General features: G+C 36.6%; 1 protein-coding gene across 4 annotated transcripts in view; it reads left to right on the top strand.

The window, feature by feature from the left end:
• LOC111159997 (HEAT repeat containing 5A) overlaps positions 1-12,735 on the top strand; it is a 97,126-nt gene that overhangs the window by 60,814 nt on the left and 23,577 nt on the right. For all 4 annotated transcript variants that reach the window (XM_022522754.1, XM_022522744.1, XM_022522764.1 and 1 more), the window contains exons 22-27: positions 522-701; positions 3,450-3,689; positions 5,205-5,386; positions 6,954-7,022; positions 9,077-9,256; positions 12,070-12,292. In XM_022522754.1, coding sequence (XP_022378462.1) covers positions 522-701; positions 3,450-3,689; positions 5,205-5,386; positions 6,954-7,022; positions 9,077-9,256; positions 12,070-12,292 — 1,074 coding nt within the window. The remainder of the gene's footprint in view (positions 1-521; positions 702-3,449; positions 3,690-5,204; positions 5,387-6,953; positions 7,023-9,076; positions 9,257-12,069; positions 12,293-12,735) is intronic.

Here is a 12,735-nt window from a genome sequence, read left to right as displayed (position 1 = left end):
TCCTGCTGCCCCCTTCTGATCTTTTATTTTTAATTGAATTATAGTTGACTCACAGTGTTAATTTGTTTCAGGTGTACAGCATAATGATTCAACAAGTTTGTATATTATGCTTTGCTCACCACAAGTGTAGTTCTCACCTGTCACCATACCATGCCATTAGAATACCACTGACATAGTCCCTATGCTATACCCTTTATCCCAGCAGTGCCTCCTTAGGGTCTTTAAAAGATCATTTCTCTTTCAAAATAGTGTAGTAGTAGCATAATCTTCAGAATCTAAATGCTTTCAGAAATGCTAAATAAGCTAAATTTTCAAGAGAAAATGTATTTGTTCTTTTGGCATTTCCAGAATTAGAGGAAGTAGTTGCTAGACCAAGGCTTATGTTTCTCCTTTGAGGTGCTTTATTACTTTGCAATGAGAATATTTGAATGTAGTATTTTAATAACTTTTGAATATGTGTGCTTCTCATATCGCAGTTTTGTTTTCTGTATTACTTAGATCATCGATTTTCTTCTTATCAGATGCGAACATCAGAGAAGTGGGCCTTGAAGGGGCATTATTGACCTTACTAGATAAAGAGACAGATCAGAAGTTATGTTATGATATCAAAGAGACTTTAAATCATATGCTTACATCTATGGCAGTGGATAAGCTCTCCTTCTGGTTAAAGCTTTGTAAAGATGTACTTGCTGCATCAGCTGGTAAGTATTGGTGGTTGCCATTTAAAATAAAATTGAAAATGAAAATGTTCTATATATAATTATTTGCTGGTGATAGTTCATCAGTTTTGTCTGAGTATTTGTATTGTAATTGCTTGTTGCTTTTTTCAAGTGAAGATTTTAGTGTTTACGTCTAACACTTAAGCCTATGTTTTTCTTATTCTTCTCATTATCTTTTATGACTTCCCTGTATAAAACAAACTAAAAAGCAGTTGTTTATACTATGAAAGTGATGTCATGACTTTGATTAGCCCCGTCATTTGTTTTCATATGTACAGTTTTTCTTAAAGATCTTATTTATTTGACAGAGCAATAAACAGGGGGAGCCGCAGAGGGAGAAGGAGCCCCATGTGGGGCTCAATCCCAGGACCCCAAGATCATGACCTGAGCTGAAGGCAGATGCTTAACCAACTGAGCCACCCAGGTGCCCCCATACATATATTTGAAGGACTGCATCAAATCAGCTTAATAGAAAAATTATCAGAATTTGCAACATTTTGAGCAAGCGAGTTTCTATACACTCAATAATGCTAATTTCAAACAGGGTTAGAAAACAGTGTTATTTTCCTATTTTCTTTCTCAGTATAAGATAATTGTTAGTGAGAAAGTATATTAGAATCTTTCAAATTTTTATCTGTGGAGTAAGAAGATAAATGAGATAAAGGAGACAAATCAGTTCTGTTCCAGGTGCTATACATTCTTTGTCTGATTTAATCCTTTAGCCAACGAGTAGGAAGTATTATTCTATTTTACACAAGAGAAAACAAGACTTGGAAAGGTTAGGTAATTGACCCAAAGACACACACAGTTGGATTCAGACCTTTCCTTGCATGACTTTAAAATCCAGCTTCCAGAATGCTTGCATGGTTCAGTCAGTTAAGTGTCCCACTCTTGATTTCTGTTCAAGTCATGATCTCAGGGTTGTGAGATCAAACCTCGCATTAGGCTCAGCGCTCAGCACACTTTTCTTGATCCTTTCCTCTGTTCCTCTCCCTGCTCATTTTCTCTCTCTTTTTGTCAAATAAGTAAATAAAATCTTTAAAGTGAAATAATAAAATCCAGCTTTGTATTTCAGTAGCTCTTAAACTCAGTTACTCAAGCCTCATAAGTTAATGTGTTGTCTGAATTATGTGAAAGGAAAAAAGATATTTAAAAAAGAATTTTTTTTTTTTTTAACATTCTTCACTGTCTACCTTGGTCCTATTACCTTCCAGTGATTTATATCTGCTCTTTTAAGTACTATGCTCTGCATGTGTTCCATCCCCACTACTTGAGAACTTACAAGGACTTCTCCTTTGAGAGAAAATCTGTATGTGCTTTTTTTTTTTTTTAAGATTTTATTTATTTATTTGACAGAGAGAGATCACAAGTAGGCAGAGAGAGAGAGGGGGAAGCAGGCTCCCTGCTGAGCAGAGAGCCTGATGTGGGGCTCAATCCCAGGACCCTGAGACCATGACCTGAGCTGAAGGCAGAGGCTTAACCCACTGGGCCACCCAGGTGTTCTGTATGTGCTTTGATAGATAGGTTGATTACACTTTTCTGGTGTCTCACCTATTTTTTTTTTTTTTACATTCATACTCCTTGAGCTTACTTGCTTAATTTTATTTCAGCATTTGTTCTTTATCCTTTGTAGTTTGGCTGCATCCCTTCTTAGGAAAACTTGCTTTTCAGGCTTTGTTGGCTTACTTAGTCTTAAGACTTTGCCATAATTTTGTGACATCTTTGCTCTAACACATTCAAAATATGTTGACATACAAGATAATTTAAGGAAGAAAATGTTGCTTTTTTAAGCATTAGTTCCATTTTAAGTCAAGCTAAACAGAGTTAATAAGTTAACAGTTAAGGGGCACCTGGGTGGCTCAGTGGGTTAAAGCCTCTGCCTTCAGCTCAGGTCATGATCTCAGGGTCCTGGGATCAAGCCCCACATCGGGTTCTCTGCTCAGTGGGGAGCCTAGCCTGGTTCCTCCTCTCTCTCTCTGCCTGCCTCTCTGCTTACTTGTGACCTCTCTCTGTCAAATAAATAAATAAAATCTTTAAAAAAAAAAAATAAGTTAACAGTTAAAATAAATAGGAAATGGGGCACCTGGACAGCTCAGTGTGTTGAGCATCCAACTTTTGATTTCAGTTCAGTTCATGAATCTCAGGGTCCTTAGATACAGCCCTGCGTTGGATTCTGCGCTGCTGACTGAGCATGGAGCCTGCTTGGGATTCTCTCTTTCCTTCTGTCCCTCCCCCATGCTCGCATGTGTACACGCACACACTCTCTCTCACTCTCTTTAAGAAAAGAATGATAATGACTCATTCCTCACAGGCTCTGGCCATTATAATAATATGAGACTATAAATGACAACAGCCTCCCTAGTGCAGTCCACCATGCTCCATACCAGAGAGTGTTGAGCTTCCTTAAGCATAACTCTCTACATACAACAGACTGATAATTGTCCTAGTATTTAATATCCTGTCTGTAGTATCATGTTTGGTTTTTCACTGTGACTATAATTGAACAACTTTGTCATTTTGACCTGGAACATTTCTTAGAGCTTATTTCCTTAAATACCACTGTTGTCTGTAGGTATTAGATGTGATCATTTTACACTTTACGTGATTATTTTACATTGTTAAAGATGTATGATTGATCAACAATTCTAGTGTGAATTTGAAGTCATTTGTGTTCCTTTATAAATGTATCTTACATTTGATTTTAATTACATGTATTCTCCTTGGTAAAAGATTTTACAACTGTAACTTGTGTGGATACAATGCAAGAAGAAGAAGGAGATAAAGGGGATGATGCTTCAGTTCTGACCACCAGAAATGATGACAAATCATATCCATTTACCAATCCCCGTTGGGCTACTAGAGTCTTTGCTGCCGAATGTGTCTGTAGGATAATTAGCCAGTGTGAGAATGCACACAGCGCACATTTTGACATTGCTTTAGCACAAGAAATGAGAAAAAGGGATTCAAGAAGTAAGTAGCATAAAAATGAAAAGACCAAAGGATATCCATAGAAATGCTGCTTATGTTTTTAATATTAATTTAAGAAGTAAAACTAGAAAGTAGTTTGTATTCTTCCAAATCAGTTATGAAATTTGACTATAATATTTGTATAAGCTATAAAGCTACCATAGTTTTAATGTTTATACACATTTCAGTGATTTAGCTTCTTAAATTGTCATTCACATTTGTTTAATTGACTTGTGCATGGCTTAAATTTATAGAAAATAATCATGTTCTTGAGTAGTACATGCATAATCACAATTCACAGTAATTTTGCTTATGGATTATTTTAGTTTTGTGAATATTACCCAGAAAACATTAGAGCCTATCACAATGTAAAGTAAACCTGCTTGCAAGGCCATTTTGACCTTTTATTCTTGAGTTTTATTGTTTGTATCTAAAGGGGGTATGTGTACATACTATGGCTTGATGTCTAATTTTCAAAATTTACTTAAGCACATTATGTTCAAAGACACAGTGCATGTATCTAAATGCTATAGATATATTTTTTACCAAACAAGAAAATTATATAGCAAAATGTTGCTATTGCAGTATATATGAATTAGGAGTATGAATTAGGGAGTATGAATTAGGTATCTCTGTTTTAATGATTTTTCAAGCAGGTGTTTATTGAGTCTCATTATTTGTGATAAGCACCATTCTAGATACTGATAGACAAAAAATTAGTATATCATAGATTCTTACTGATTCCTTTCTTCCCAATTAAAATTGTAAGTGGCACTAAGTTGAGTTGGTTTCTTCATTGTGATCTATAACATTCTTATTAAAACTAGTCCCAGGTTTATTTTAAGTAAAGGCTAGTTGTACCCCTGAACATTTTATTGTTGGAATATTGTTTAAGTGATTGTCCTATGTCTCTCCCCAGTAGAATTATTATACCAAAGAATGAATTGTAGGAATGAAAGGAATTCTCATTTATAATTTTATAGCTACAAATATTTTTTATATTCCTATCATTTGTATGTGTGCTAAGACATACAGAAATAATATAATCTAGTCCATATAAAGAACCACATAAAACTATGTTTTGCAAAAGGAACATTTAAGTCTTTTCAGCTTCAACTTGACATAATTACTGTTATGCTGTTTAATTACTGCCTAATTCATCAAAACCCAAAGTTTCTTAAATACCTTCTAACATGCTTTTATCAGAAAGTCTGAAAAAAGTTTTTATTGAAGGTACTGTTAGCACTCTTATAAAGGATGCTAATTTTGTCTCTGGTTTTTTAAAGCTGCATAATTGTTTGCCTTGGGAGTTTTTGTGTGTGATCATTTGCAATAGTGCAGCAAATCCAGCTTTGAAGTCTGTATTTAACAAACAGTACAGCAAAATAGTAAATCAAATCAGAGGTATTTAAGAAAGTCTAGAAAAATCTGAAATTATAAGGAAAAGAAATGATCACTTAATGTAAATCTTAGTTTCAATGTATGCTTTTTCTTGATTAGATTTGTTTAATCTTGTAGATGACTTTTTGGTGCTACATCTTGCCGACTTAATTCGCATGGCCTTTATGGCTGCCACGGATCACAGTGACCAGCTCCGTCTTTCTGGCCTTGAAACACTGTTAGTTGTTATTCGGCGATTTGCATCTATTCCAGAACCAGAGTTTCCAGGTCATGTGATTCTGGAACAGTATCAAGCCAATGTAAGCACTTCCTGTTAGAGAATTTTATTTTTAAACACCTGGGATTAAAACAAAACAAACAAAAAAGAACACCTGGGATAGAAGTCTGTGGAACTAACTGGCATGTCACTTTTTAAAATGTAAATGAGTATATGTCTCTGCTAATATATCACCCGTATAATCAGTTTATAGGAAATTATGTTTGAAGAAGAAATCTTAAGTAAAAACAAAGTGGTACATAAAACAGGTCCTTTGTAAGGTTACAGGTTAATAATTAAAACCTTCTTGGTAATTTGGGGAATAAAGAACATTGCTAATTAAAATCTTTACAAAATATCTGAATATTAAGATAACACGAAATCATTACTTAATATTCCATTTAGGCTGTGTGCATGTTTTATCTTAAAATCATCACTCCTAGAATAAATGCAACCTTTTTTTTTTTTTTCTCAGCTTAGAAAAGAATTCAGGCTCCTATTACTGATTCTGTAATCTTTTTAACTGATGTTTCACTGGCGCATTGAGCAATGTAGGAAGAACAAGGACGATAACAGAATCATCACATGTAATCCTCCAGCATCATTCATCCTTTCCTACCTCTCCTTATGATACAGAGGCAGCTTCTGTCAGTAAGCAGTTAGGGAGACAGGAGGAGTTCACCGGTTAGTTAGTTTTCTCCATCAGATTTTCCTAGCAGGAAATGCTCATGTATGCTCTGGGAGAAAACAAAAGGAAGGAATAGGAGTTACGTAGAACTACCATATTAGAATGAAATATTACAATTCAGCTTAAGGGCAGCTCTCTTATATTTTTAGCCCTTGTAAAATTGCAAATGAGGGGTGCCTGCCTGACTCAGCCGGTAAAGCATGGGCCTCTTGATCTCAGGGTTGAGTTCAAGCCCTACATTGGGTGTAGAACTTGCTTAAAAAAAATTGCAAATGATAGAAATATGATTACAGCTCACTTAAGCTGAAAAGGAGAGTTGTTTTCAAGAATCTCAGTTGTGGGGCACCTGGGTGGCTCAGTGGGTTAAGCCTTTGTCTTCGGCTCAGGTCATGATCCCAGGGTCCTGGGATCGAGCCCCTGCATCCGGCTCTCTGCTTTGCAGGGAGCCTGCTTCCTCCTCTCTCTCTGCCTGCCTCTCTGACTACTTGGGATCTCTGTCTGTCAAATTAAAAAAAAAAAAAAAAAAAAAAATTTCAGTTGGTTCTGCTTTCTTCTACATTGGCTTTATTTTCGAGTTTGCTCTCTCTATTATCAAGATGGCTCTTAGCACCTAGTCTTAAAAAGAGATGGTGCTTCTGTGCTGGTACTCCCAGCAGACATCTTTAGGAGACCTTGGGTCCCAGGAGTCAGGCAGTGCTCTCAGCTCTGTAACAACAACATGGGCAAAAAGTGGGTGAAAGAGAAGGTTCTCCAAAGGAAAAATGAGGTGCTCCTATCTAAAAGAAGATATATTGAACAGGCAGAAACACAGGTATCTGGAATACCTATTATAAACAAATAATTTTAAAATAATACTCGAAAGAGAAAGAGTTTGTGCTAACTTTCTTATTGATGCTTGGTATTTCATATCATTTATTGCCAGGTAGGAGCAGCACTTAGGCCAGCCTTCACTTCAGAGACGCCACCTGATGTCACTGCCAAAGCATGTCAGGTAAATGGTTAAAAAGACAAAGATTGGATACCTGGGTGGTTCAGTCGTTTAAGTATCTGCCTTCAGCTCAGGTCATGATCCCAGGGTCCTGAGATCAAGTGCTGCATCGGGCTCCCTGCTCCACAGGGAGTCTGCATCTCCCTCTGCCTCTCTTCCCACTTGTTTGCTCAATCTTTCTCTCTCTCTCTAATAAATAAAATCTTTATTAATTAATTAAAGTTTAAAAAGTAAAACCCTTTCTTAGGAGGCAGTTCTTCAGTTAATATTTGATACCAGGAGTTCTACATTATAGTTGTCTAATCATTAATCTCAGCTGCTCCTTTTTCTTTATTTTTTAAATTTAGAGAATTTTCCCTTCCTTTCATGTAGCTACATGGTAATCTATTGTTGGGTATGTCATAATTTATTTAACCAGTGATGGATGTTTGGGTTTTTTTATCTTTTGCTATTACAAATATTGCTGCAGTAAATGACTTTCCATACAGGTCATTTTACTGGGTAAAAGTGTATCTGTGAGGTAAATTCTGCAAGATTGAATTTCTGGTTTAAAGAATAGATTGTTGGGGTTTACCAATTTAAACTCCTCCCAGCATTGTATGCAAATACCTGTTGTCCCACAGTCTTAACAACACTGTAAGTTGTCAAACTTTTAGGTGTTTGTCTGTATGATGGGATGAAAAGGGTATCTTCGAATAGTTTAGTTTTAGATTTATGTTTCAAGTAAGACTGAGCATTTTTTCATGTATCTAAGCCATTATAATATATAATTGTTTCATTTTTAAAGATTTTATTTATTTGAGAGAAAGAACACAAGTGATCATGAGCAGGGGGATGAGAGGGCAGAGGGAGAGGGAGAAGCAGACTCCCCACTTAGTGGTGAACCCTACATGGGGTCAATCTCAGGACACTGAGATCATGACCTGAACCCAAGTCAGAAGCTTAACCCACTGAGCCACTGAGCCATAAGAGCCACTATAATAGATAATTTTAAAGTTACTTTTTTAGGATTGATTGTCAGGCACTCAATATCCAACCCTAAATGACCTGCAAAAATTAAAAGCAGAACTGGCTTAAATTGAATTATTTAAAATTCAGTTTATAATGGAATAAACTAAACTTAGTTGTTCTTTCAACTTTATTTTATTCACTTGTATCTAGGATATGTTTGGTACCTTGAATATTCAAAGAACTGTATTAAATGTTGTACCGAAGGCACCTGGGTGGAACACTTTGTTAAGCATCCAGCTGTTGGTTTTGGCTCCAGTCGTGATTTCAGGGTCCTGAGACTGAGCCACACTTTAGCCGCTGCACTCAGCGTGGAGTCTGCTTAAGACTCTCTCTCCCCGCCCCCATGCACTCTCTCTTGCTCTCTCTCTCAAATAAATAAATGTGCTGAATCTCTGATTTACTATCACTTCATTATTTGTGTTCTTGCTTTAAGACATTAAAATCTTGTGAAATGAGACAGGAACTGAATAAATAGAGGAAGAGGAGAAATTAATTTTCTCTAGAAAAAGAAATACTTGACATCCAAGAAAACCAAACAGCCTCTGATAATTTAGCAAACTGTTTGCTTTGGAGAATTATTAATGATGCTTTGTTTTGAAATACTTTCAGTATCTTATTTTCAAAATAAAATCTTCATTGGGGTTTTAAATGTTAAGTTCTTTATCTTTCAACAGTCAAACTAATTAACCATACAGTCTCTGCTTTTAAAATAGTAATATGAAATAAGATTGAAGATTTAATTCAAATATTAATCTGAACATTTATGAAAGTGGTACCTTTCATGGCTTCATTTCTCCATATTAATAAAATCTGAAACTCTTTGATTTTTATACTTAGTAGCACTGGTTTCCTTGGTCAACCGCAGACTTCATTACCTTTTGAAATGCTGGCTTTTGACTGGCATTATCAGCAGCATCTACTGGGTTTCCTGAGAAGAAGATGATTTCAGTGTCTAGATTCCTGAGATATGGTTAGCTCTGCTGAGCTCACAAAGGGGGAGGTATCTATAATTTTTAAATGTAACTTTTGATGTTCTTAAAAACCAGGTTTGCAGTGCTTGGATAGCAAGTGGAGTTGTCAGTGACCTTAATGATCTCCGGAGAGTCCATCAGTTGCTTGTTTCATCATTAACAAAAATACAGGCTGGAAAAGAGGCTCTGAGTCACTTATATAATGAAAGTGCTTCTACTATGGAGATCTTAGCCGTGCTGAAAGCCTGGGCAGAGGTTAGTGCTTCTCCATTAACTGGAATTTTATTTTATTTTATTTTATTTTATTTTATTTTTAAGATTTTATTTATTTATTTGACAGAGATAACAAGTAGGCAGAGAGGCAGGCAGAGAGAAGAGGAGGAAGCAGGCTCCTCCGCGGAGCAGAGCCTGATTCGGGGCTCGATCCCAGGATCCTGGGATCATGACCCGAGCCAAAGGCAGAGGCTTTAACCCATTGAGCCACCCAGGCACCCTAACTGGAATTTTAGAAGTTGTTAATAAATACCATAGGCTCTAAGCTGAAATTAACTACTTAAAACACAACTAAGTCTGTTTTTAAGGTTAACAAAAAGACTTTCAATGTGAGATTTCTTTGTATGCTCATTGATTTTTTTTTTTTAAGATTTTATTTATTTATTTATTTATTTGATAGAGAGAGAAAGCACAAGTAGGCCGAGCAGCAGGCAGAGGGAGAGGGAAAAACAGGTTCTCCACTGAGCAGGGAGCCCAATGTGGGGCTCGATCCCAGGACCCTAGGATCATGACCTAAGCCGAAGGCAGCCGCTTAACCCACTGAGCCACCCAAGTGCCCCCTGATTTTTTTTTTTTTTTTTTTAAGCCAAGCATTCTATAATATTCTTTTCTGTCTGTTATGGGCTACTTTAAGCAGGAGCAGCCATGAGCCAGAGAGACTAACCAGAAATCAACTTTTATTGAAATCTGAATTTTGGAAATGTGGGTTTGCTTGTATGTTCTATCAATTCTGTATACATACTTGAGTGTTTTTTCCAGCGTTCTTTCATAGAATGGCTTTTGAATGTTAAATAATAGTTATTTTCTTTTCCAAAATTAATGAAATATTATAGGGAAATTATTAACTTTATCTACTTTTCTAATCAGGAAAAGTTTACTTTGAGAATGTAAACATATATGAAAGTAGAATAATATAATGCATTCATATATACCCACTTTGGGGCTTTGACAGTTCCCACACTTGGCCACCCTCAGTTCATGTATCATTTTAATAAAGATATATAGTCTCAAATTGCAACTGAGAAAATTAACCAATATGTAAGAAAGCATTTCCTCCATTAAAGCAAATTAAAACCTGAAGATTAGAGTCTATTTTTGCCATTACTTGGGTTTGACCAACCTTGGTTAGGAAGTAGTTCTGGGGGCACCTGGGTGGCTCAGTTGGTTAAGCGGCTGCCTTTTGCTCCAATCATGATCCTGGAGTCCCAGGATCAAGTCCCGAATCGGGCTCCTTGCTTGGCGGCAAGTCTGCTTCTCCCACTGACCCTCCCCCTTCTCATGCACGCGCACGCATGTGCTTGCTCTCTCTCTCTCATTCTCATTTTCTCTCTCTCTCTCAAATAAATAGAATCTTTAAAAAAAAAAAAAAAGGAAGTAGTTCTGCCTAGATTTAATAGCTGTAACTAATGATCTTCAGTAGTCAACTTCGTATGCTTTTAAAACATTTGCTTTTAGTAGAGCAAGCAAATTTTCTAATCTCTGTAACCAATTTTGTAAATAATTCTCTACTTATATAGTGTTCTTTTCATTTGAATCTCTGGGTTCTTCCTTAAGACTGACCAACAGGGGGGCGCCTGGGTGGCTTAGTGGGTTAAAGCCTCTGCCTGCCGCTCAGGTCATGATCTCAGGATCCTGGGATCGAGCCCCTCATCGGGCTCTCTGCTCAGCGGGGAGCCTGCTTCCTCCTCTCTCTGCCTGCCTCTCTGCCTACTTGGGATCTCTGTCCGTCAAGTAAATAAATAAAATCTTAAAAAAAAAAAAAAAGACTGACCAACAGTTTGTGTGTAATTGAGGTCCATAATCTGCTATCTAAAAATCTTTAGAGCCAGATTTGTTTGGAATTCAGAATTTGGAGAATTTTTTAAAAGTAATACAGTACATATTCAGGGCGCCTGGGTGGCTCAGTCGTTAGTCATCTGCCTTTGACTCAGGTCGTAATCTCAGAGTCCTGGGATTGAGCTCTGCATCTGGCTCCCTGCTCAGCGGGAAGCCTGCTTCTCCCTCTCCCACTCCCCCTGGTTGTGGTCCCTCTCTGTCTCTCTCTCTTTCAAATGAATGAATAAAATCTCTTTTAAAAAAAAAAAAAAAAAGGTAATACAGTGTATATTCCAGGTATCCCTCCAGGAAATTGCAGCAGTGCTGTAGAATCTGTAATTAATATATCTGTAGGAAAATGTTTGAATATTCACACTATGTTGAATAGAGACTATAAAAGGCCTCATATAAATTCAGTCAAGTTTGCCAACAGATTATAATTACTTTTCAGTGTTTTTTGGATTTTAGAGTTGCAGATAGAGGGGTAGTACATGCTATATCCTGTGTTGAATACTTTCACATGCTATAGTCCTATAAATAGTCCATGTTCAGTCTGTTTATGTAAACTTTTTGTAGTGATTTGGTAGTAACTTGGAAAGAAAATATTTTCCGTATTTCAGCTTACTGCAGTTCAGAAGTGGGCACCTGAAGCCATATGGTGAGGTGGATTATAAGGCTATAGCTAAGCTTAGTGAGAAGAATGTTGTGATCATGTAGTTATTGCTGTCAAGGGATATAAAAGTGCAGAATGACAGCATATTTGTCAAGTATTTATTCTCCATAATGCATCTCATTATGCATTATGTTTGTCTGCCCCAGTTTTTCTGTGTGGTTACATGGGTATGTAACCTTCCTTGTATCAGAGTGCATTTGGAGTCCATCATGCTCAAAGGTGAAGTCTATCTCCTCAGCAAGATAAAAATATAGCACCTTATTAATGGGTATAAGATCTTCCTATTTACAAATTAACCCTGTAACAGGTCTACATAATTGCTGTAGAAAGACATAAAAGCCACAGACAAGCTTTGAAGACTACCACTTATTCAGAAGACTGTGTCAGAAATGAGTCATATTCGTCAGATGGACTGCTTGACTTAGTCCACACAGACCTGGGCACACTGAGTAGGCTCTGGCTTGCTGCACTTCAGGATTTTGCTCTCTTAACGCTGCCTTCAGAATTTGCTTCCCAACTTCCTGTTGAAGGTAAGAAGTTGTAAAATATGTACGTAATTCCTAGAATGACAATCAGTAACTTTTCAATATTTATCCTTTCGCAAGTAATTTCCATTTATAGAACAAGCATGTAAGAATTGCTTCAGGGTAAATACCCTGAAGTTTACCTGCTAGTAATATGACATGCACGTCTTACCTCACAGGGTACTGCCAAATTGTTCTCCAAGCAGTTGTAACAATTTAGATGCCCACCAACAGCGTGTTTCTGTTTTACTAGATTTTCTACCATTATATGTTGTTGTACTTAATAATTTCTATCCATTAGGTGGATATGAAATAGTTTTTCATTGTTTTATTTTGTTATTTTGTTGATTGAAGACCTTTTTTCCTGGGTTTATGGGCTAAGTTTCTTCTTCCATCAGTCACCTACTCATAATCCTTGTCCATTTTCTACTTGGTATTTGTCATGATTT

The sequence above is a fragment of the Enhydra lutris genome, unplaced genomic scaffold (genome assembly GCF_002288905.1).
Source record: "Enhydra lutris kenyoni isolate GAN:26980312 unplaced genomic scaffold, ASM228890v2 scaffoldscaffold4, whole genome shotgun sequence".
Lineage (NCBI taxonomy): Eukaryota > Metazoa > Chordata > Mammalia > Carnivora > Mustelidae > Enhydra > Enhydra lutris.
Note: the sequence above shows the minus strand (reverse complement) of the source record. Positions and strands in the feature narration are given on the sequence as shown.